This window comes from Ursus arctos, unplaced genomic scaffold (genome assembly GCF_023065955.2).
Source record: "Ursus arctos isolate Adak ecotype North America unplaced genomic scaffold, UrsArc2.0 scaffold_26, whole genome shotgun sequence".
Taxonomy (NCBI): Eukaryota; Metazoa; Chordata; class Mammalia; order Carnivora; family Ursidae; genus Ursus; species Ursus arctos.
This window is the reverse complement of record NW_026622941.1, coordinates 700148-725878: the sequence shown is the minus strand read 5'-3', so window position 1 is coordinate 725878 and position 25731 is coordinate 700148. Positions and strand designations below refer to the sequence as shown.

The window sequence follows — 25731 nt, the reverse complement described above, 5'->3', positions numbered from 1 at the left end:
TGGTTGGTGTCCTCACCGTTTTACAAACAAGAAAACAGGTTTAAAAAGACTGAATAAAATGACTTGATTGAATAAAACAACATTTAAAATTCTACTTTAAACTAGCACCGGAATAAGTCCACCATTCCTTATCTACAATTCTGAAATTCAATAAGCTATTAGAACAGAAGTCTAATTTGTGTGTCTCCAAAAGCTGAAGTGACCTCTAGTCATCTGGCAGCAAATGACTAGCGCATCTTTATGTATTTACCCCTTGCCGCGTGAATGTTCCCATTCAGAAATATTAGTATATCTGATCATGGGGTGTGTGGGGGGGTGCCTCAGACCCTGCTGGGGATGTTATGTCACATGTGGTATATATTCTTTATTGCTTTTCTGAACACTGGTATTCAAAACATCTGGCCCCAAAAGTTTTAGAACTGAAGCCCATTCTTTACCACACAGATCCTTAACTAAGTGTTTTATGTCCTGTCGATCTCCACAACAATGAATATCTGACAGCTGAACAACTATGTACATTGCAGGTGCCAGCACTGTGTTAAGTGCTGTACAGACATTATCTCACTTAAGCTTCCAAGAATTCTGTGAGGTGAAATAACTGGTCCGACTGAGACTACCCAGTGAGTATGTGGCAGGGTGGGGAATCATATCTAAATCTAATAATAACACTGAAGCTTTTTGCACTAACTTATACACGTTCTCAGGTTATAAAGCATTTTCACATGAACGATCTCCTCTCTTTTCCTCACTTCATGAAACGAAAAAGCAAAAAGCACCGATTCCATTTTACAAATGATGGAATTCAGTCTCCAGGTCCCACAGCTCACAAAAGGCCAACTCAGGACTCAAACCCAGGTCTGGTGCTCTTTCAACTAGGTTCATGTGTCCCAAAGACTTTCTGCAATGTTGGTCAATGTGTGCCTACGTGGCATCAGACACACAGACACAATTGAGAAAATGACCTTGGCTCTGACCTCGTCAGGAGTTCCTACTGCCTAGCCCAGGGGCACCAATCTGATCAGGGATGCTGAAGAAATGTCCTGTCATTTCCACACAGCACAAGCACCACTGGTATTTGCAATTCTGTGTCTAAGGAATCTATTAGGTTCTATTTGTCCGTACAGTAGTACTATCATACATGACGACTTGTCTTACTTCTTAGAAACTTAGAGGCAGCAATTATCTTCCTCAGCATCTAACACAGAGATCTGGACCCAGCTTTGAGTTCTGGGCAAAGAACGAGAGCTGCCTCTCTGCAGAATAAACTAAGTGACCACAGGAAGTTAGCTCCTTCTAGACTCTGAGAGTATGTCTAGTTGGTTAACAAGAGGGAACAACACAGCACTGAAAGATAAACAGCCGGAGTCACAAGTGGCGCACAGCCACCCCTCTATCTTGTGGCGAAGGGCACCTGAGAGCGAACTGTCAGCAAGACCCAGCATAAAGGCCGGAGCAGGAATACTCCTTACATTTCCTCAGGCAGGTAGGCCTCTTGATCAATCTGGACATCAACATCCTTTCTGGTGGCAATTTTGTACATGGGAACCGCTTTCTGCACAGCAGCCTGGAAAAAACAAAAAACAACGAAATGTTTTAGCAGAAACTATGGAGCAAGGATCCAAAACCAAATCAGCCAACTATACAAGCAAGGCATATTCCTATTTATCAAGTAAAAGAAGAGATGCATCGTGGGGCGCCTGGGTAGCGCAGTCGTTAAAGCGTCTGCCTTCGGCTCAGGGCGTGATCCCGGCGTACCGGGATCAAGTCCCACATCAGGCTCCTCCACTATGAGCCTGTTTCTTCCTCTCCCACTCCCCCTGCTGTGTTCCCTCTCTCGCTGGCTGTCTCTCTGTCACATAAATAAATAAAATCTTTAAAAAAAAAAAAAAAAAAAAGAGAAGAGATGCATCGCTGATGGAAATGTAAAATGGTGCAGCTGTTGTGGAAAACGGTATGGCCGCTCCTCAAAAAATTAAACCCTGATTTACCGTATGACCCAGCAATTCTACCTCTGGGTATGTATCTGAAAGTGAAAGCAGAGACTTGAACGGTTAACAGTGCAACCGTTCATAACAGCCAAAAGGTCGGTAGAAACAACCCAAGTGTCTAACAGATAAACAATGTGCACACAATTCAGCCTTAAAAAGGAAGGAAATTCTGACCGGTGCTACCACATGAGGAATCTTGAAGACATCACACGAGGTGAAATAAGCTAGTCACAGAAGGACAGACATTGTATGATTCCACTAGTATGAGGTACCCTAGTGTAGAGACAGGAGGCAGAGTGGTGGCTGCCAGGGGTGGGGGTGGGGGGTGGGGGGGATGGGGAGCTAGTGTTTAATGGGGACAGAATTGCAGTTCGGGGAAGTGAACGTGTTCTGGAGAGGGATGGGGTCACGAGTGCACAACAACGTGCATGTACTTAACACCACTCTATACCTAAAATGGTCACGTTTACACTGTGTACTGTGTACATTTTACAATTTTAAAAACAAATGAGCACACCAGGAAAATAAAATAATGCTATACTGTAACTAGTGTGATAAAATATAATTAGTGGAAAGCACTATCTAAATAATACTGTGCATGAGTAGACATGTAAATAACATTTTCTTGAAGGAACATTAGTTGGCAACTCAGACCTGCCTCCATAGAATGCTTATCACCTTGGGGAACTCTCCAGCATGTCTAGCTCTCTGTTTTATAGGTTCATAAATGAGGCTGTCAGCACATTCATGGATCCAGGTTACTGGCATGGTTTATAAACGAGAATCACAATTTATTAATTGCCAGTGCAGAGTGAGGGGAATGAGCACCTGTGTTCTCCAGTTGGCATGTTTTCTTTCCTGGGAGACAAGTTACTTGGGAGATAAATGATAGTAAGAGTGAGAATGCATTATGTATTCTAAGTATATTAATTTACAGTAAGAAATATAATTGCTAAGGGACTAAGCCCTCAATCCCTGCCTGAAAGCAAGCTGCACAGAATTTTATTATTATCATTTTTAAAAGTTTTATTTATTTAAGTAATCTCTACAGCCAACACGGGGCTCAAACTCACAACCCCGAAATCGAGAGTCGCATGCTCTCCTGACTGAGTCAGCCAGGCGCCCCGCAGGGAAGAATTTTAACCTGAAGAGCGACTCGGTGACACAGAAACAGAGCTAGGGGAGTTCATTCTGATTCACGGGTCCTTTAGTCTAGAGCACCCCCCTAATACTACAGGCTGTACGGACTTTCCACGGCGCCAGTGGCCGTCCCCCAGACCAGGCAGCTTTCCCTTAGACAGGAGTTGGAGGAACACCTCAGCATTTGCTTCTGGGACTGCAGCTATGTGTTCACTGCTGAAACCCACATACCCACTTTCTTTCCCCAACACAGGAATACATTAGTAATACACTAGCCTTGCTAGTCTGGGATAGTTTGTTGCTTTTGGATGGCATTGCCCATCTTTGCTCCAATCCAGTATGTGCTGTTTTTATTGATGAATTTTCAGATTATGGTGTTCCAGAAAGGGAGGAGGGTAGTAACTCAGAAGGGGCAACTTGACCTCTTTACGAAAAGAAATTAGAGGCTTAGATACACTTAAGTTACTATCTGTAATGGGTTAAGATACCTCTAATTTCCATGGTTGAGCTATCCTCTATAAAAGCACGCATTTCATCTCTAACATTTTGATGTATTTAAAAAAAAATGGATTTCTTTTTTATGCTCTTTACCTTTACCAGAGGGAAATCCTGCTTCCTGCAACGAACAATCATTCGGGGCTCCAACAATTGGTACAAACCCTGTAAGAAACAAACAGAAGCAATTAACAGGAAATTCAATTTATAAAATCCAACAGCAAAATAAAATATTTTTATAATTCTTTCATGTAGTTTGGAAAAAGAATACACAGTATGAGAACATGGAAAGAAGCTTTTGATGTCACAAACCAGATAAATATACCCAAGGCTCTGGTGGTAGAAACAAAATTTATATGGAATCTTCAAGTGGAACCCAAATGTTATTGTAATTAACCTAAGTAAAATAGGAATTCACAAGCGAGCAGCAAACATTTCAAATGTATACTATCTTTGGTCTGAACCCCAAAATCTAAAGCAAGTATAAATCAAATCAGGGAAGCTTGTTTTTGTTTTTGTTTTTTTAAGAGAAGGAGAGGGTAAGACAGAGAAGGGAGGGAGAGAGAGAATCTTAAGCAGGCTCCACGCCCAGTGCAGAACTTGATGTGGGGCTTGATCTCACAACCCTGAGATCATGACCTGAACCAAAATCAAGAGTCGGACGCTTAACCAACTGAGCCACCCAGGTGCCCCCCAAATGAGGGACGTTTAAAGCTGGAAGTTGCAAGAATTTGACCCCTAAGTTCTAAAGGACTAAAAGACTATATAAAAGGGTAGGAAAGTCTGAAAGTCTAACCCAACCAGCTATTTCTGTCCCCCCCATATGCGACAAGGAAAAGAGCAAGAAAGAAAGCTAAGATGAGGGGTGCCTGGGTGGCGCAGTCGTTAAGCGTCTGTCTTCGGCTCAGGGCGTGATACCGGAGTCCTGGGATCGAGCCCCACATCAGGATCCTCCACTGGGAGCCTGCTTCTTCCTCTCCCACTCTCCCTGCCTGTGTTCCCTCTCTGTCAAATAAATAAATAAAAATCTAAAAGAAAAAAAAAGAAAGCTAAGATGACAAAATAGGACAAAAAACCAAAAACCAGAGCTGGTCTCTAACACATCTTGTCAATTTTGTAAGAACTGTGGCTATCAGTGGTAGGTCTAACCTATAAATTACCTGGAGGACCAGTCCATCCAGCAGCACTTGGTACCTGGTTGTATCTTTTACCACTTTGCTGAGTCTCTGTTTTGCTTCATTTAGTAGGTCCTACAAAGAGTAGAAAAGAAAAAAGTTATCTACAGGCAGTCAGGGCAGTCAGCTCAGAACCCACTGTGAGGATGGTCCTGAATCATGCCCAATCGCTTCACATTATATTACTATATTCATTCAACAAACATTCCAAGATCTATGATAAACCAGAGGCTGTGCTAAGTACTATATACCGATACAAGGAAGCAGGAAGCAACATCACAGCTCCCAGGGAGTTCATACTCAAGCAGAATAGCCCAGATTACCAATCAGTTCAGAAACCTACGAAACTGACTAACATGGAAAGAGCTACATGACATAGATTTAAAAAGCGAGCTGTTAAGACTGCAGTGCAGAGACATCTGGGTGGCCCAGTTGGTTAAGTGTCTGCCTTCAGCTCAGGTCATGATCTCAGAGTCCTGGGATCGAGCCCCACGTCTGGCTCCCTGCTCAGTGGAGAGTCTGCTTCTCCCTCTGCCTCTCCTCATGATTTCTCTCGCTCGCGCTCGTTCAAATAAATAAATAAAATCTTTAAGAAAAAAAAAAAAGACTTGTGCAAGATGATTCCATTTTCTATTAGGAAAAAAACACGAGATCTGGATAGAGAGCAAAGAGTCAACAATGTTTACCTCTGGGAGGCTAGATTATCAATGATTTCAATTTTCCTTTTAAGGTTTTTAAAAAGATTTTATTTATTATTCTAAAGAGAGAGAAAGAGCAGGGGGAGTAGAAGTGGGAGAGGGAGAAGCAGCCTGTATGCAGAGTGTGGAGCTTGACGTGGGGCTCAATCCCATGACCCAGAGATCATGACCTGACCTGAAACCAAGAGTCATGAATGCTTAACTGAGCCACCCAAGTGCCCCTAAAATTTTTATTCAAATTCCAGTTAGTTAACATACAGTATAATATTAGTTTTGGGCACATAATATGGTGATTCAATGCGTCCATACATCACCCGGTGCTCATCACAAGTGCACTCCTAAATCCCCATCACCTATTTACCCCACTCCCCCATCCTCCAATGATTTAAACTTTTTTTTCCCCCAGAAGATTTTATTTATTTACTTGGTGGGGGGGAAGAGCACGAGCAGGGGGAGCAGCAGAGGGAGAGGGAGAGGGAGAAGCAGGCTCCCCGCCGAGCAGGGAGCCTGACATAGGGCTCAATCCCAGGATCCTGGAATCATGACCTGAGCCAAAGACAGACACTCAACTGACTGAGCCACCCAGGCACCCCTGATTTCAATTTTCTTTATGCTAATTTGTATTTTCTAATTTGTCTATAATAAATATTAACTTCTATAATAAAATTACTAAAATAAAAATTAAAAGGGATTATCAGGAAATAAATCACTTATGGTTGAGAGAACACAGTTGAAATTACTCATTAAGTAATAAGCATTTATTGGCTTACCAGTGAAAAGAGAAGTCAGGTCTTTTAAAAGGCGACATAACACCTCTGAATCAAATTGTTCTACACAGTCTATTCTATTTAGTACCATCTCTGGAAAGCCAGGTTTCTTGGTACTTTGAGGGGGAAGGAGAGACACATGCTCACCTAGAGGCCAATCAGAGCTTGGGAAGAACAGGTAGAGAGGGGGAAGTAACCCTCTACGCTGAAAAGCCCTTTATTTGGTTGTGAGAGTCACCTTGGATCCCCAGCCCTCTGAGACCCACTGCTGTGCGAGACACTTGAAGCCAGCTCTTGCTTCACAATTCACGCAGAGGTGAGGGCACTCTGACACTCACTCACGCATAATGTCAAGCAAACATTTATTTCATTTGACATCTACTAAGCACAAATATACCAAGATTTTTTTTAAAAATCAGAAGTACTCACTTTAGGGCCAATTTAAAAAAATAAAATGTTTTAATAAAAAGTAAAATAGAGTCCAAAACCTCAACAGCAGGTATGTAAGAATGGTGGCCCTCCACCTCTACAGACAGACTTCGCAAGGAAACAACTTCTGTCAATTCTGACATTAGACAACGCATTAAAGTCCAAACACATACTTTCACATGAAAACTGTTTCTAAGGTACAAATAAATTAAGAAAAATTTTAAATAATCTGAGCATGCACTACTGTAGAAGATTTCTAATCTGTAGCTGGCCACCCCCAAGAATTTCAGGAAGGTGTTCTGAGAACCCATGTCATTAGAGACTGTAACGCAAATAGTTAAAATTTCTGTTTTTTAAAAAGAAAAAAAAAAAGGTTTAAAAAAACATTCTACTTTACATGTTGTTATATACCCTAAGATTATCTTCACTGAATTCAACATCTGTCAAAAAAAAAAAAAAAAAAATCCTTATGGGATGCCTGGGTGGGCTCAGTCAGTTAAGCACCAGTGCTGGGCTCTTGGTTTCTGCTCAGAAGATTGAGCCCCGCCCCACATCAGGCTCTGCACTCAGGGGGTTCCCATTTCGTTTTGATGATGAAAACCAAATAAATTTAAGGTTAACAACAGGGGCACCCGTCTAGCTCAGTCAGTAGAGCTTTCCGCTTTTGATCTAGGGGTTCTGAGTTTAAGCCCCACGTTGGGTGTTGAGATTACTTAAAAATAAAATCTTAAAAAAGAAAAAAGTTAACAAAATGTCCTAAAGGACATCATTTTTCTTCTTCTAAATATGTAATCATTAGATGATAGTCACTTTTTTCCCCACATTCTTTCCATGGTGGGATCATCTCAGGTTGGCTTTATTTCTATTTCTTGATCCTTAGCCAGCTTTTGCTATAAAGCACTCAGCTGACAGAGGCATTCCTACGATAACCGCTAATAAAGCAATCTACTAAAGAAACTGTAAGGCCATTACCGTTGCCACTAAATTGAGTTTGAATAGCTTTAAGATGTTTCTAGTCCCTGCGCTCAAGGTAAAGTAGAGCCTCAAAATCTCCCCTATAGCAACAGGAATTCTCAAATATATTCTGCACAAAGCAGACTAAACCATCAGAGCAAGAAATATTTTTTTTCAAAGATTTGATTTATTTATTTGTCAGAGCGAGAGGGAACACAAGCAGGGGGAGCAGCAGGCAGAGGGAGAAGCAGACTTCCTGCTGAGCAGGGAGGCCGGTGTGGGGCTTGATCCCAGGACCCAGGAATCATGACCTGAGCTGAAAGCAGACGCTTAACTGACTGAGCCACCCAGGCACCCCTCAGCAAGAAATATTTAAATAGTAATTCATCTCACAAAGATCTAGGGTCTGAAGACAGGGTTATAATTCTGAATTAGCCAGACACTGGAAGAAATGATAACAGCAATGTGAAAACCATTCTTTAAATTCAAAGGTGTACACACACACACATACACATATTTTTAACATTTATTTGGGAGAGGGGCACCTGGGTGGCTCAGTTGGTTGGGCGACTGCTCAGGTCATGATCCCAGGGTCCTAAGATTGAGCCCCACATCGGGCTCCCTGCTTGGCAGGGAGCCTGCTTCTCCTTCTTCCACCACCCCACCCCCCGCTTGTGCTCTCTCTCAAATAAAATCAACTCTTTAAAAAAAAAAAAAGCTTATTTGGGAGAGAGGGAGTGTGTGTGCATGTGGGGGAGTAGCAGAGGGAGAGAGAGTCTTAAGAAGACTCCATGCTGATTTCGGAGCCCAATTCTGGGGCACCACGTGGGGCTCAATCTCAGGACCCTGACAATCAGGGCCGTCGCCAAAACCCACAGTCGGGCACCCAACTGAATGGGCCACCAAGGCACCCGAAGAAGGGTATATATTAAAAAAATGTGGAGGCATGTGGCTGACTCAGTTGGTAGAGCATTCAACTCTTGATTTCAGGACTGTGAGTTTGAGCCCCACACTGGGTATAGAGATTACTTTAAAAAAAAATCTTAAAAAAAAAGGGAGGGGAGTGGGAAAATTTATTTTGGGGGGTTAAAAAGAAACTGGGTAGAACATGATGCCCTAAGAGAATTTATTTATTTATTTAGACAGAGAGTGCACGCACATGCATGTGAGCAAGGGGGCAGAGAGCAAAGGGAAAAGAGAGAGAATCTCAAACAGGCTCCACGCTCAGCATGGAGCCCAAGGTGGGGCTAGGTCTTCGGACTGTGAGATTATGACCTGAGCTGAGACCAAGAGTCTCCTGCTTAAAGGACTGAGCCACCCTGGCGCCCCGACAGAACACTTTTAGAAATAAAATTTCTAGGGGTGTCTGAGTGGCTCAGTTGGTTAAGCGTCTGCCTTTGGCTCAGGTCATGATCCCAGAGTCCGAGGATTGAGCCCCATGTCTGACTTCCTGCTCAGAGCGGAGTCTGCTTCTCCCTCTGCCCCTCTCCTCACTCAGGCTTTCTCTCTCTCAAATAAACAAAATCTTTTTTTTTTTTTAAGATTTATTTATTTGACAGAGAGAGAGAGAGACAGCCAGCAAGAGAGGGAACACAAGCAGGGGAAGTGGGAGAGGAAGAAGCAGGCTCCCGGCAGAGCATGGAGCCCGATGAGGGGCTCTATCCCAGGGACCTGGGATCACGCCCTGAGCCAAAGGCAGACGCTTAACGACTGAGCCACCCAGGTGCCCCTCAAATAAACAAAATCTTAAAAAAATAAAAATAAAATAAAATTTCTGTGTGAATAGTGAAACTATTAAGAGCCAACCAGGGTTGCTTGGTTGGTTCAGCATCTGCTCTTGATTTCCGCTGGGGTGGAGTTATCAGGGTTGTGGGATAGAGCCCTCGGGCTCCCTGCTCTGCAGGAAGTCTGCCACAAATTCTCCCTCTCCCTCTCCCTCCACTGGCATGCACACACACTCTCTCTAAAAAGAAACAAGTAAATCTTAGGGGAAAAAAAAGAGAAACGATCAAAAATCAACCTCTAATTTTAGGTATCCATCAGAACCACCGAGCCCCTAGAAGTGTTTTTAATTAAATCCTCACAGCCTGGTTAAGAAGTCGATTAAGCCTTTATAATCTGGGAAGCTTATGGGCACAAAGATTGAAAGCACATACTGGAGGAGACATTTGGCTGAAAGAAATCCCAGCTCCTCCTCTCACCAAGGAATCCCTCCAGCATTTTTCTCTTCATGATGGGAGAGACCAATCAACAATGGTCAAGCAAAGAGGAGTAGAGTATGGGGGTTGGTTTGCTCTAAGAGAATAAAATTAAATAAAGTCAACTTGTAAAGAGCAGTACAAGCCATCTATAAAAGTAATCTACTATAAATATCTGGAAATGGATAAATGAGGAATTTTAACACTACCTACTAACAACTCCAATCAAGGACGTAGAGAAATCGAAATAAACGAAACTTCAGGGGAACCTGGGCGGCTCAGCTGGTTAAGCGTCTGCCTTCCGCTCATGTCATGATCCCAGGGTCCTGGGATCAAGCCCCACATCAGGCTCCCTGCTCAGTGGGGAGCCTGCTTCTCCCACTCCCTCTGCCTTCTGCTCTGCTTACTTGTGCTGTCAAATAAATAATTAAAAAAAAAAAAAAAAAAACTCCGGCTGAGCAGGCTGAAACCTAACTGATATAAACTATACTGTCCCTTGTCTTAAGTACTCCCATTCACTTAACAGTTAGGTCATCACAGGTGAAAAAGATAAATTACGATCAACAATGTTACAAACCACTAATATCTTAGTGACTAGTATCTTTGATTCTAAATTCAAACTCTCTGGTTCTCATCTGGCTCCCCATGCAGCTTTTCCACAGAGAGATGTGTATGTTACTGCAATTCACATGTCAGCTCACGTATCAGTAGCAGTGTTTTGGAAGGGTCTATCTGCCCACTTCAACCTAACTGCCTCTAAGGATTCTTAAAATATTGGGATTCTGGTCCTGGAAAGTAGCAAACTAAAACCTGATTATGATGTCAACATCAAATTCCTATCTCCCCGGTACTGCCTAATTTGATGAGTCAGCTGGCCTCCCTTTGAAGACATTCCTATTTCATTTTTTTTAAAGATTTTATTTATTTATTTGACAGACAGATAGACAGCGAGAGAGGGAACACAAGCAGGGGGAGCGGGAGAGGAAGAAGCAGGCTCCCACTGGAGGAGCCTGATGTGGGGCTCGATCCCAGAACGCTCTGGGATCACGCCCTGAACCAAAGCCAGACGCTTAATGACTGAGCCACCCAGACGCCCCTATTTCATCTCTCTTTAACCACAAAACTAGAACTCTACCTTCAGGGTCAAGGAATTGGAATTTAAATGTTAGTGTATTATTTCTTCTAGCAATTTTTAAGTAAGTTGTGAAGTTTAGGGAAGTGTTAATAAAGATCTGTTTTGTGTTAGGCATTATACTAGTCACTTTACCCAGATTATCTAATTTTAGATAAGCTTCAGGTATATGTTTTTTCCGTTTTATAGGAAAACAGAAGGTTCGAAGGGGCTAAAAAAATCAGCCCACCAAACAGCTGATACCAGGAAAGAGAAATTCAAATCTCATAGGGATTCCAAAGCTTGTGCTCTTAAACCTAGAAAACACCAGGGCAGGCAAGGAAAAAGGTAAATAGCAGACAAAAGTGACTAAAGGACTACACAACTCAGACCAAATTTGGTAGCAAAATAGCCTGATGATTTCACGTTTACCCCGGTTTTCTATTTTTCCCCTTTCTTCTATCATTTGTCAATATCCCCTTCTATCCAAATGCTTGACAACTTCCCTTGCTTAACTTATTTCCTACTCTAAAACTAGAAATAAAATGTTTTAAAATAGCAAAACCCATTTAAAGCATGTATGTGTGCCCTGAGGTATATGTAACCCTGTTTGCTCTGTCAGTTCTGAGTCTGTTTCCCCACCCCTCCAGACCTCTTACTGTGTTTGCTCAACTGTAAAGTACTTGATGGCAAGAAGTTAGACTTGGCAAAGGCCTAAGGAAATAAGCATCTTTAAGACAACTGAAATTAAATGTTTATTTTTACACAATTCTCATTATAAATTAAAAAAATAAAAGCTCAGCTGTACACTGAACCAAGCTGCATGCTACAATACTTGGGACTTCACACGTATTCCAAGAAGAGATCAGAACACTGACGGCTCACACAGCCCCACTGTTTAAGAGGCCACGCACACTGCCTCCAGTTCCTCACAGCACACTCACTTCTCATCCTTTAGGCCGTTACAACCTGGCTTTCTGTCTTCATTAAACCAATGAAAGCAGTCTGGCAAAGTCAAAAATGACACCTTGATTGCCAAATCTCTTTGCTCTCCTTACACTGATTCTTGGAAGCATTAGATGCTACATTATATTATCATTTTGCTCAAGTTTTCTGCTCCCTTGTTCCCTTAGCTTCTTATTCTCCTCCAACATGACTGCTTTTTCTTCATGTTTCCTTAGCAATCTCTTACTTCTTGCCTATTAAATATGCTGCATTCTTGGGGCACCTGGCTGGCCTCATTGGCAGAGCATGCAACTCTTGATCGTGGGGTTATGAGTTCAAGCCCCATGTTTGGGGTACAGCATACTTAATATAAAAAGTTTATACACACGCACACGCACACACACGCACACGCACACACACACGCTTCTCGGTTTGTTTAGTTGGCCCTGTAGTTTGACATCCACAACCTTGGTGGTCTCATCCATACCCACAGCTCTACCTGGGACTTGTGTACGGTCGATATAGAAGTTCCAACCTTTTGGGGTGCCGGGCTAGCTCAGCTGGTGGAGTGTGTGACTCTTGATCTCGGGGTTGTGGGTCTGAATGCCACACTAGATGCAGAGATTACTTAAAAATAAAAATCTTAAAAAAAAAGTCCCAACCTCTCTCATAAGCCCAACTCATTATCCGTTCACTTGGATTCCTAAAGCTATTCCAACCCCAAGGGTTACCACCATCCCTCACCTGCTCCTCTTACTCCTCATCTCCATCCCTCCATCCAGCTGCCTACCCCAGGAGCCCTAAGTTTTCTTAACCACCCCTTTCCACTCACTCATCACAACCTGAAGGCCACCAAGTCCCACGACTGCCTTTATAGATTCTATGCAATGAGGCTCTTGCTTTCTCTTCATCTCTTCTGCTGCTACCGTGGTTTAGGCTTTCCCAACTGGACCTGAGAGGTAAGCCAAAACTTCCTTGTCTGTTCCCACTGTCACTGGTTCCTCTTCTCTAACACAAATCTAAGCCTAAAGCAGTATTTCTTAGTGTGGTTCTCAGACCACTCTATCAAGGTTACTCTGGGTGGCTTATTTAAGCTGATTCCTGAGTAGAACATAAAATTCTTTGGAAATAGGGCTGGGAATCCCCATTTTAACAAGATCTTCCAGGTAATTTTTATGGTCATTAAAATTAGAGTCAGCCAAAGGATAAGTTCCATATTCTTTTGAAGGTTCACGCTCAAAAAGCTGTAGTACAGCTACACCCTCCTGTCTTGATCCAGTCAGATGCAGACTGCTACAGGGCCCAGCAGGACATAAGCCAAGTGCAAGCATACTCTGAAGTTCAAAGAGCTTCTGAAGGCAACTCAGCTAAATTATAAAATGAAAACAGAATAGTGAAAACTAAAAGATAATGCTAATACTGAAACAGGATTTTGTTTGTGACAATTTCAGAAATAAGCAGTTTCTGGCTACTTAGGGGTCTACAAAATTTGAGGAAGATATGTGTGATATGACCTGAAACTGCTTTGTATTTCAAAGTTGTACAATGTAATCCTCTTCCCCTAACCCATCTCTTAAAGAAAATGGTGGATAACTATATTTTGGTTTTTGGTTTTTTTTGTGGGAGGGGGAGGGAGAGAGGGAGAGAGAGAATCGCAAGCAGGCTCCACACCCAGTGCAGAGCCCAACATGGGCCTCAATCTCACGACCTGAACTGAAAGGAAGAGTCAGACACTCAACTGAGCCACCCAAGCACCCCCTGGTACCTAACTAGATTTTGAAAAACTATCTGAAGTTGGATCTTTTCCAATTACAAAACGTGTTCATTCCACACAACTGTGCTTTCTCTCTATACCCTCTCCCTCAAAATCCGAAAATCACTGTGTTTGAGGAGAGAGGTTATTTAAGTATAAAATAATCATGTGAATATTCCAGAGCGTAAAAAAAGTTGAGAAGCACTGGTACTGAAAAGTGGAAAATACAGAGAAGTAGAAAAAAGAAAAACACACCCAAGTATTTATTTTTTTTTAAGCCACAACTCATATTTAGCCTACTAGGATACTAAGTTCCACAAAGGCAAGGACTCCATTTTATTTTATCTCTAGTAATTAGAATCGTGCTTGCCACTTGGTAAGCATTCAGATATTCGATAAGTAAATGACTGATCTAAATTTCAGATATTAAGTTTCCTATCTATGACACCTAAAATTTCCTTCTAAAAGCCAAACTTCTAATTCTTCATATTTAACAGGACTTAGGGTGCCTGGGCAGCTCAGTCAGTTAAGCGTCTGCCTTCAGCTCAGGTCATGATCCCAGGGTCCTGGAATCGAGCCCCACATTGGGCTCCCTGCTCAGTGGGGAGTCTGCTTCTCCCTCTGCCCCTCCCCCCACTGTTCATGCTCTCGTGCTCACTCCCTCCCGCTCTCTCCCTTGCACAAATAAAATCTTTAAAAAATAAAAGCCTTAAAAAGTAAATAAAAGGACTTTATTTTATTTTTTATAATATTTTTTGAGATTTTTATTTATTTTTCAGAGAGAGAGAGAGTGAGCACACACAAGCAGGGAGAGCTGCAGGCAGAGGGAGAAGCAGGCTCCCTCAGAGCAGGGAGTCTGATGTGGGACTTGATCCCAGGACCCTGGGATCATGACTGAGCTGAAAGCAGACGCTAAACCGACTGAGCCACCCAGGGGTCCCAATAAAAGGGTTTTAAAAAGGATATAAAGCAGGGGGCACTTGGGTGGCACAGCGGTTAAGCGTCTGCCTTTGGCTCAGGGCGTGATCCCGGCGTTATGGGATCGAGCCCCACATCAGGCTCCTCTGCTATGAGCCTGCTTCTTCCTCTCCCACTCCCCCTGCTTGTGTTCCCTCTCTCACTGGCTGTCTCTATCTCTGTTGAATAAATAAATAAAATCTTCAAAAAAAAAAAAAAGGATATAAAGCAGCTTATAAGAATATATTCAATAAAAATTGGGGTTTTTTTTTTAAAAGATTTTATTTATTTGAGAGAGAGCGCACATGTGGGTGTACAAGCTGGGGGAGGTGCAGAAGGAGAGGGAGAAGAGGACTCCCTGCTGAGCAGGGAGCCCCACACAAGGCTGGATCCCAGGATCCTGGGATCATGAACTGAGCCAGAGGCAGAGGATTAACTGACTAGCACCCAGGTGCCCCCAATAAAAATTTTGAATTTTTTAAAGTTAAAAAAATAGAGCACCTGGCTGGCTCAGTAAGTAGACTCTTAATCTTGGTGTCTTGAGTTCAAGCCCCATATTGGGCATAAATCTTACGTTTAAAAAAAGTTAGAAAAATAATAAAATATAACTAAGTAGGTGAAAAAATCAGATCAAGGGCCCCTGTTGGCTCAGTTGGTAGAGCATACAACTCTTGATCTCGGGGTTGTAAGTTCCAGCCCCAGGCTGGGAGTAGAGATTACTTAAAAATAAAAAAAAAATTTTTTTTTAAGATTTTATTTATTTGACAGAGAGAAAGCGAGAGAACACAAGCAGGGGAGCAGCAGAGGGAGAAGGAGAAGCAGGCTCCCTGCTGAGCAGAGAGCCCAATGCAGGACTTGATCCCAGGACCCTGGGGTCATGACTGAGCCAAAGGTAGATGCTGAACTAACCAAGTCACCCAGCACCCCTAAAAATAAAATCTTTAAAAAAATTTTTAAAAAGAAAAAAGCAGTGGTGCCTGGGTGGCTCAGTCAGTTGAGTGTCTGCCTTCGGCTCAGGTCATGATCTCCGGGTCCTGGGATCGAGCCCCACGCTGCACTCCCTGCTCAGTGTGGAGTCTGCTTCTCCCTTTCCCTCTCTCTCTGCCCCTCCCTTCTGCCTGTGCTCTCTCTGACAAATAAATAAAATCTTTAAAAAAAGAAAAAATCAGGTCAAACAATAAGGACAAGAAAAAATAATCTTAATTTGAAGTAAAGTCAGATCTACTAAAACAGTGAGCTATTTACTTTGGGTTATAAAACCTGATTGCCATCGAAGACAAGTACACCATTAGAGAATATATTATCAAAAGCATTTCTATAGTATATTAGAGATGACCTTTCTCAGGTTCTTGTCCACTTTTAATATCAATCTTCAAAAAAGGCAGCATAAAAATAAAGCAAATACAAAACCTATTAACTGGTCAAATTATAACATTTAACAATATGTGCTATAACCCTTGGCATTCACCTTGAGGAATGCTGAGATATTTAACTTATAGGTCTCTAAACTCTTGAATTGTACAAATATAGCATCTACCCAGTAGTTGTCACAGTTGTCATTTTTGACTCTGGGCATTTATCAAAGATGTAGCAATTTATGGTCCAGGCGCCTCCTGAGCAAAAGCACTAAGAAGCCGGGAGAATATTTCAACTATCAAGACCTATTAAAAGAAGGGTTACCACCTGGAAGAGATGAGGAAAGGGAAGTAACACTTTTTTTTTTTTTTTTTTAACATTTTATTTATTTATTTGACAGAGAGACAGCCAGCAAGAGAGGGAACACAAGCAGGGGGAGTGGGAGAGGAAGAAACAGGCTCCTAGCGGAGGACCCTGATGTGGGGCTCGATCCCATAACGCCAGGATCATGCCCTGAGCCGAAGGCAGACGCCCCAGGGAAGTAACACTTCTTAAATAAACACCATATGCCAAGTGTTAAGCTAGAGGAATTAAATGTATTCTCGCATTCAATCCTCATAAGAGCTTAAGAATCCTGTGTTTCAATTGGGCCAAGAAACTGACATTTGTTGGCATAAACCTTTATGGATTTGATTCTTTAAATTTTTTAATGTGCATATAATACTTGTGTAAAAGTAAATTTGATTTTTTTTAAGTAGGCTCCACACCCAGCATGGAGGCCAAAAATAAATCTGATTTTTAAATAATTGTAAAACTACAAAAAAAAAAAAAAAAAAAACCCAAAAAACCCAGCCCTCTGAACCAAGTATCATAATTAATACATACCAACGAGGAAATTGAGGGTCAGAAATAATTTACTCAAACCAACAAGGCAAAAGCTGAAAGACCTTTTTTTCCCTTGAGAGAGGGAGGGGGAAAGGGCAAAGGAAGAGGGGGAGAGAGAATCCCAAGCAGGCTCCATGCCCAGTACGGAGCACCACATGGGGCTCGATTTCATGACCCTGACCCAAAATTAAGAGTCAGATGCTTAACTGACTGAGCCACCCAGGCGCTCCAAAGCTGAAACACTCTTAAGCCCAAGTTCTTCTACAAGAAACCACCCCTTCTAAGGTGGTTATTATTCTAAGTCCAACTTATAAACTAGGTCAATCAATCAGGTTGCTAAAGAAATATGAATCCTGCAGAGGGAAATCAACCACTGATTCCCAAAACCCAACATTTTAGTGAAGACACTAGGTAACAGCTGTCCTGAGGTATTTTACAGTCAACATTTCCATATAAAGCTCTCTAGTCCTCCTTTTGTATTTTATAAAGGATGAACTATTCATTTCCATGTGGGAAGATAACTGAGCAACAGACTTCCTATTTTCCCAAATTCCTAGAATTTATTTAACTTTTTTTTTTTTTTTAAGATTTTTATATTATGGGATGCCTGGGTGGCTCAGTCAGTTGAATGTCTGCCTTCAGCTCAGGTCATGATCTTGGGGTCCTGGGATCAAGTCCTGCATCAGGCTCCCCACTAAGCAGGGAGTCTGCTTTTCCCTCTGCCTGCCACTTTCCCTGCTTGTGCTCTCTCTCTGACAAATAAATAAATAAAATCTTACAAAAAAAAGTTTTATTTATTTGAGAGTGTGAACGCTTAAACAGGGAGGGGGAGGAGCAGACTCCCCACTGAGCAGGGACCCCAGTGTGGGGCTCGATTCCAGGATCCTGAGATCATGACGCGAGCCAAAGGCAGGCGCCCCACACATTCCTAGAATTTAAAAGCATTCAAATTTGAAGTATTATGACTTATGTTAATAAGTTATCTCTGTTGACCTGAATTTCAGCCCCTTACTTACCATCCTGACAGACATTTCCAATTAGGTTTCTTGGCCCCTTAAAGTATGTCCAAAAGAGTTTGTCCTCCTAATTTCCCATTTCATTAACAGAACCACCATTCTCCTGGTTAGCCAGATCTGAAATTCAGTATTTAGCACTGGACTTGGAAGAGGAGAAGTCAATCATTAGTCAGTGTCTGGAAAGTCTCCCTGCAAAATGTTTCAACACTGACACACCAAGTCCATTCTTGCTGCTGCCACACCAGATTCACCTAAAAAGAATTGACAGCTTATGATATTAGTTTGTGTTTCTTTAATCTTCTAAGAAAATGGTATCCTTTCCATTTATTGAAGTTTTGTACCTTTAGTTTTATAGCTTTTTCATATAGGTCTTATTTATTAACATTTATTCATAATAATTTAATTTTGCAACCATTATAAAAGAATTATTTTTTATTTTATATGCTAACCAGTTATTGTTGGTATCCAGAAAAACTACTGATTTCTGTATATTGTCTTTGTAGCCAGTCACCATTTTGGGTTTTTGTTTTTTGTTTTTTTGTGGTTTTTCTTTAAAGACTTTATTTATGGGGCGCCTGGGTGGCACGGCGGTTGAGCGTCTGCCTTCGGCTCAGGGCATGGTCCCGGCGTTCTGGGATCGAGCCCCACATCAGGCTCCTCCGCTATGAGCCTGCTTCTTCCTCTCCCACTCCCCCTGCTTGTGTTCCCTCTCTCGCTGGCTGTCTCTATCTGTGTTAAATAAATAAATAAAATCTTTTTAAAAATAAATAAATAAATAAAGACTTTATTTATTTATTTGACAGAGAGGGAGAGAGAGCGCGCAAGCAGGGGGAGAGGCAGAGGGAGAGGGAGAGGGAGAAGCAAGCTTCCCGCCGAGCAAGGAGCCTGATGTGGGGCTCCATCCCAGGACCCTAGGATCATGACCTGAACCAAAGGCAGATGCTTAATCGACTGAGCCACCCAGATGCCCCACTAGTCACCATTTTAAACTAATTACTAGTTCTTGTTTTTTAGATGTTGTATTTTTTGTGTGGGGAATCATATCTGCAAAAAATAATTCTTTATTCCTTCCCAATTTGTATATAATTCTTATTTCTTCACCTTAAAGGAATCTAGGGCCTCCACTATAACAATGAAGAACAGTGAAAACAGCAGGCATCCTGATTGGTTCCTAAAATATAATTCAAATACCTTTATGTGAACACAATTTTTTTTAAGTAAACTCCACACCCAATGTGGGGCTCAAACTCACAACCCTGAGATCAAGAGTTGCATGCTCTACCAACTGAGCCAGCCAGGCACCCCTGATCTGAATACCTTTAAACTTTCTCAACTAAGTGGTATGCTTCTGTAGGTTTCTGCTTTCTTCCTTAGAAGATAATACTTCCCAAATGGTTTTCTTGTGTCTAACCTCTTCCCTCTTAAATTTAACCTACTCTCACATGAACCCTATTTATAATTCTCATAACATAAAAACTTCAATCGTTTTTACTGAAAATAGGTGAAGCTCTTTAGCATTGCACTCATGGCCCCTATATTAACTCCATCCTACCTTTCTAGTTTTATTAGTCCCTACCACCCTCATATACTGTATTGTCCACCCACCATATGCTGTATGACCTAGGAAAGTCTATATGCTTGTTAGATCAGAGGGTCCTTGAAGACACAGCAATAACTCATCCACTTTTTTTTTGGTTTTTTGCTTTCACCTTTTTAAAAAGATTATTTATTAGAGAGAGAGAGGAGAGAGAGCACTCGCACATGCGCAAGTGCATGGTGGTGGGGCAGAGGGAGAGACAGAGAATTCCAAGCAGACACCCCGGTGAGGGCAGAGCCCGACTTGGGGCTGAATCTCATGACCCTGAAATCATGACCTGAGTCAAAATCAAGAGTTGGACACTCAACCGACTGAGCCACCCAGGCGCCCTTCACTTTGTATTTATTTCAAATACCTAGTATAATGATTTGCTGACCAAATGTTCTCTCTCTAAAAATCATTCAACCCCTTAATTAGTTAATGCTAACTAGTGAATTCTCTATAATAGGTAAGTGAATAAACATTTTTTAATCTTATAATAGGAGCAAATTACTCACTGTAATAAGGTCATCTCTCGCTCTGAGGACTTTGAGCCTTGCTTGATTCATCAAATTAGACATCTGACTGCAAAAGGTATGGAAAAATAGTATCAGTACAGCATAAGAAAAAAAAACTGCAGAGAAAGAAATATACAGCTTCCTTTGTATGTACAAATACTTCTCTTTGTATATATTGTATACAATATAATGTATATTGTATATACCCCAGAGAACCCCACTGAAATACATTTAGTGGTTTCTACCAATTTATGAAGATAAAGAAGTATTTACTGAGTGCTTATCAATGGCAAGCACTTTCATATCAGTTATTCCAACTTTCTTTCAATAATCCTGTGATGCTTCCATTTTCACAAACGAAGAAAAAGAAATTACACAACTTGCCCAAGATCAAACAAGTATATTAAGTGGTCCAATAAGACCCGAGCCCATACCTGCCTGATTCCAAAGCACCTGCTCTGTTCTCCTGCCCCACTGACTTTGTAAAGCTTCCTTTACAAGCTAATACTATGACCAGGATCTACTTACATTTTCTTCTGCTGCTCAATCTGCTTTTCTTTCTTCTCATAGTATTCCATAATCTTCAGTCTTTGGGTTTGCACAAGACGACCTTTCTCAATGTTGAACTCTTCCTCCGCCTATCAAGGAAACAATGATTATTAATTCATTCAGATTTTGAGTTTTATTTTAAGCAGCTGGTAACCAGCAGCACCCTATTCCATATCAAAAACAGTAAGTTTATTATGACTTGTCTTCCAAATTTATTTCTAATTTATTCAAAAGGGATAACCAGTGATTTTCATCATAAACAATGAACCAGAAAACCAAAAATTTGGCCAAGGATCATAGTAGCCAGGGCAGCCTGGCTTAGTTGGTAGAGCATACCACTCTTGATCTCAGGGTCATGAGTTTAAGCCCCACACTGGGTGTGGAGCCTACTTAAAATAAAAATTAAAAAAAAAAAAAAGATAATAGTACCTAGTCACAAAGTTACAAAGGATATATTCAGATAGAAGATTCTGTATGTGAAAAAAAATCATTATGTATTCTAAATTTAATCCATTTGACTACAGAATTAGAAGACCTGGGTTACTGCCTAAAAAAATTTGGTCAAGTAATCTCAGTCTTAGTCCTCCCTTATAAAAAAATTAAAATAGTATTCTTCGGGTGCCTGGGTAGCTCAGTTGGTTAAGTGTCTGACTCTTGATTTCAGCTCAGATACATGATCTCAGGGTTGTGAGATCAAGTCTCACGTTGGGCTCCAGGCTCGGCGTAGAGTCGGCTTGGGATTCTTTCTCTCCATCTGCCTCTCCCTCCCCACCTCCCTTAAAAAAATAAATAAATAAAATGGTATTCTTTTCTCATAGGTCAAATAAATAAGATAAATCTAACAGTCCTTTTAAAATTATAAGTTATATAAATCTAAGTTGTTTATTATTATCGAGCAGTTACTTTTTAATTTTTTAAAATTTTTTCTACTTTACTTGGAATACAAAGCAACATCACAGTTTCAGATCATTAAATAAATAAATGTGGTGATACAGTACGACAACAATCATGACCTGAATTCTGGGAGTAAGTAGTTTTCTCGTTCAGGGGTAGGGGGAACCACATTACTCATACTCAGCTACCAGAGGGTCTGGCTTTAACTCAATGGCTGGAAGGAGTACCAGTCCTGCTCAACCATCCATGAATCTTTTTTTTTTTAAAGTACCTCTATGCCCAGCATGAGGCTGGAACTCGTGACCCTGAGATTAAGAGTCCCATGTTCTACCGACTGAGCCAGCCAGGCGCCCCCAACCATGAACCTTCATCACAGCAAACTGGAATCTTCAATTTCAAACTAATTATAGGAAGAGAGAATAACTCTAGCCTGACATAAATTGACCTAGATGACTACTAAAGTGTCCTCCATTGATAAGTTGTCAAAATCTTCAGAGTGACTGTTGGAGCAAGGAGGCTTTCACGTGCTCCCAGTTATATAGTGTGCAAAAGCTAATAAGCATTAGTCCTGCTAGAGCACCTCGTGCTACCCCTTGAAGACTGCCTGTACATGTATACAACATGCCTGTCACAGTCCCAGCTGTTACTGTGGTAAGGTCATCTTCTGCACCTCGTGTTTTCCCGATGACAACACCAAATGTGCGACAGAACGAAGCCAGAAAACCTAGAGTATTAGCCCAAAGTGCCCCCTGACCAGTCACCATGTTCAAAATCCTTAATACCTCCACAGAATTCAGAAAGGAGGTTTCTACTTTATATAAATATAAATGAAGGTTAAACCTCCAACATTTTTGGGCACTCAGTAAGGAAAATTCTTATTACTAAATGTAAATCAAATACAGAAAGACTTTGAATGAAAACCTAGAATATATTTTATAAAGAAGTTTACAGTAACTGCTCTACATTTAAAAATAGCATTTTAACAGACAAACTAGCTTACGATTAAGTTTTTTTGGGGGGAGAATATACTTAGGATATCAAACAGAAATCAAAGTGTGGAATACTATAGAATATACAGGAGAATTAAAGGGAAATACTCAAAGAGAAGGAAAAAGCCGTCTAACTAGAACACACAGAGAAAGCATACTGTGTCTGCTCCCGGACTAGAACTAAGCGGCCAAAGTGAGCACTTAGCACACTGTCAAGGAAACACAGTTCTGCCTTCCACCAGCGCAGACGCCACCAGAACAGTGACGGAGGCCACTGGAGGAACACGACAGGACAGCCCTCTTCCAGCAGTGTATCACCATCACAGGCCTGGGGCTATCTGGACAGCTGACTACTGCTGAAAGAGTGGTTATTTTTTTAAAAGGTGATCATACCAGTGTACCACATGTCTATGATTTTTCGCAGTATGAAATGATTTTGGAAAGTTAGCTAGAGTGGTCCACTTGAATGTGTAACAGCTGGCACAAGTATTTGAGCTTTCATATTCTAGAAGAAATGCCTGGGACACTCGGGTGGCTTAGTCAGTTAAGCGTCTGACTTCGGCTCAGGTCATAATCTTGGGGTCCTGGGACTGAGCCCTGCAGTGGGCTCCCTGCTCAGCGGGAAGTCTGCTTCTCCCTCTCCCTCTGTACCTCCCCCTGCTCATGCTCTCTCTCTCTCTCTCAAATAAATAAAATCCTTACAAATAATGAAAAGAAATGCCTACCTTTTTTTAATACCTATCATGGGAAATAAACACAGATGATTGTGTTATATGAGATTTTTTAAGATTTTATTTATTTATTGGCCAGAGAGTGAGAGAGAGAACAAGTGAGAGCACAAGCAGGGGGAGTGGCAGGTAGAGGGAGAAGCAGGCTCCCCAGTGACAGGGAGCCCGATGTGGGGCTCGATCCCAGGACCCTGAAATCATGACCTGAGCCAAAGGCAGACGCTTAACTGACTGAGCCACCCAGGTGTCCCGAGATAAGACTATTTCAAATAGGAACACATTTATCAGCTGGAACAGAATTTCTAAATTTGTCCCAGAGGAAAATAAGGGCACCAGTCATACAAGAAACTGAATTGCTCCTATGACCATCAAACAAAATTAAACGATACTCTATCAGCTGTTATACAGTAGTGGTAGGCAGAATAGTCTTTTCTTCCTTAAATGATACATTTCTTTTTAGGGTTTTATTTTTAAAACATCTACACTGGAGCTCAGGAGCACTGTGAACAGGGGCACGCTGTGCTAGAGCTCTCAGAGCTCTTGGGGGGAAATGCTGATAGCACTGACAACCGCCACCCTCTGCGCCAGCACTGTACAGCTCATCTCCACACCAGCGGCCTCTGCCTGAGCTGCCATTATGCCCGGTACCTGCTGTGGGAGACCTGTGTGTCTGACTGCCCTTCTGGGTACAACACGGCAAGAGGAGCTGGTCAACAATGTCACTGCTGCAGCACCTGCCAGGGCACAGGACCTTACTCCTGCACGTCATGGGACACCAACCTCGTTCTGTCCCACTTGGCACCTGCAGCACCACCTGCTTCCCAGGGCACTATCTTCATGACAACCGTGCTTGTCAGCACAGGTATTTATTTACTTATTTATTTATTTATTTATTTATAAGATTTTATTTACTCACTTGAGAGAGCAAGCGCATACAAGCAGGGGAGAGGGAGAAGCAGGTCCCCGCTGAGCAGGGAACCCGCCGACGTGGGGCTCAATCCCAGGACCCAGAAATCATGACCCGAGCTGAAGGCAGACACTTAGCCACCCAGGTGTCCCTGTCAATGTGGGTTTTTAAAAATGACCTTTCTACCCTTCCCTGCTCTTCTGGAGTCACTGAAGGAAATATGAAGTTCTTGTTTCCATACTCTCACCTGATAGCCTTTAAAAAAAAAAAAAACTAAGCTACAAAGGCGTATAAATGCCATTAACAGATTATAACTCAGGTATCGGCTTAACTAGGAAGTGCTGGGCAAGGGATCTCCTCTGTAAGTAGCAGCTGTGTGACCTTGGGCCAGTCATTTAGGTTCTCTGTTCTCTAGCTAGCTCATTTTAAAAATAAAAGTTTTTGTCTATTGAAAGAAGGGGGGAGGGAGGAAGGATGGATGGAAGGAAGGGAGGGAGGGAGGAACTCTACACCCAACATGGGGCTCAAACTCACAACCCTAAGATTAAAAGTTGCATGCTCTACCGACTGAGCCAGCCAGGCACACCCATTAAAATTTTTTTTAAAGATTTTATTTATTTATTTGACAGAGAGACAGCCAGCGAGAGAGGGAACACAGGCAGGGGGAGTGAGAGAGGGAGAGCAGGCTCCCAGCGGAGGAGTCTGTTGTGGGGCTTGATCCCAGAATGCCGGGATCACGCCCTGAGCCGAAGGCAGACGCTTAACGACTGCGCTACCCAGGCGCCCCCCATTAAATGATAATTTAAATAGTTCAAGGTTTCACAGAATTTTACTCCTAGAACACCAAGAACACACAATTTTAAGGCTGTACTGATAATTAACAAATGTAACTACAGTAGAATGAATAAAAAAGATAATGAAGGGGTGTGTGGGTGATTCAGTCAGTAAGGCATCTGCCTTTGGCTCAGGTCATGATCCCTGTGTCCTGGGCACCCTGCTCAGTGGGGAGTCTACTTCTCCCTCTCCCTCTTCCTCTTCCCCAGCTTGCACTCACTCCCACTCTCAAATAAATAAAATATTTAAAAAAAAAAAAAAGAAAAGAAACTAAAGTTATATTTTAAAAAAAGATAATGAAAATAGTGTATTAAACAATATATTCTGGCCCATTGTGGTTATATCCAGGGAAAATAACAACTTGATATACTGTGTATAAACAAAGTGCAACTGGAAACATAAAATTTCAAAATGCTGACCAAGTATCACCTCTGTAATGGACAGGGGCTTTCATTTTATACCTTATACACTTCCAATTTTTTTTTTTTTGCAACAAGCACAAATTAATAAGAAAAATAACAACATAAAAATACTATACCCTCCCCTAACCAACTATCATAATTAGACATAGATGCTAAATGCCTGGATTCCAGATTCCATGAGAAAATTTATTCATTACTTTTCTACTCCCTACCATAAAATTTCAGGACACTTATTAGCAATCAGAATGTTTAGAAAGGAAATTTTACTTACTTACTTATTTATTTTCAAAGTTTATTGAGCAATAGCACAAAGCTCCTGAAGAGGGAAGGGACCCGAGAAGGTTGCCCAGGAAAATTTATTTTTTACATTAAAGATAAGACACATTCTTAGCAGTCCTATGCAATGTGTTGTTAAGCAATTTTACTAATTACTGCTTAGCAAAGCCA

General features: G+C 41.7%; 1 protein-coding gene and 1 non-coding gene across 2 annotated transcripts in view; both read right to left on the bottom strand.

Moving 5' to 3' along the window:
* Positions 1-25731, bottom strand: part of ATP6V1E1 (ATPase H+ transporting V1 subunit E1) — a 34568-nt gene that overhangs the window by 3157 nt on the left and 5680 nt on the right. Inside the window, exons 3-7 of the mRNA XM_026502773.4 lie at positions 20490-20599; positions 19962-20028; positions 4784-4873; positions 3720-3788; positions 1470-1564 (exon numbers count right to left, since the gene is read on the bottom strand). Coding sequence (XP_026358558.1) covers positions 1470-1564; positions 3720-3788; positions 4784-4873; positions 19962-20028; positions 20490-20599 — 431 coding nt within the window. The remainder of the gene's footprint in view (positions 1-1469; positions 1565-3719; positions 3789-4783; positions 4874-19961; positions 20029-20489; positions 20600-25731) is intronic.
* LOC113258129 (small nucleolar RNA SNORA74) lies at positions 22552-22754 on the bottom strand. The gene has a single exon (XR_003317142.1). It is a non-coding gene; the product is annotated as a small nucleolar RNA SNORA74 (small nucleolar RNA).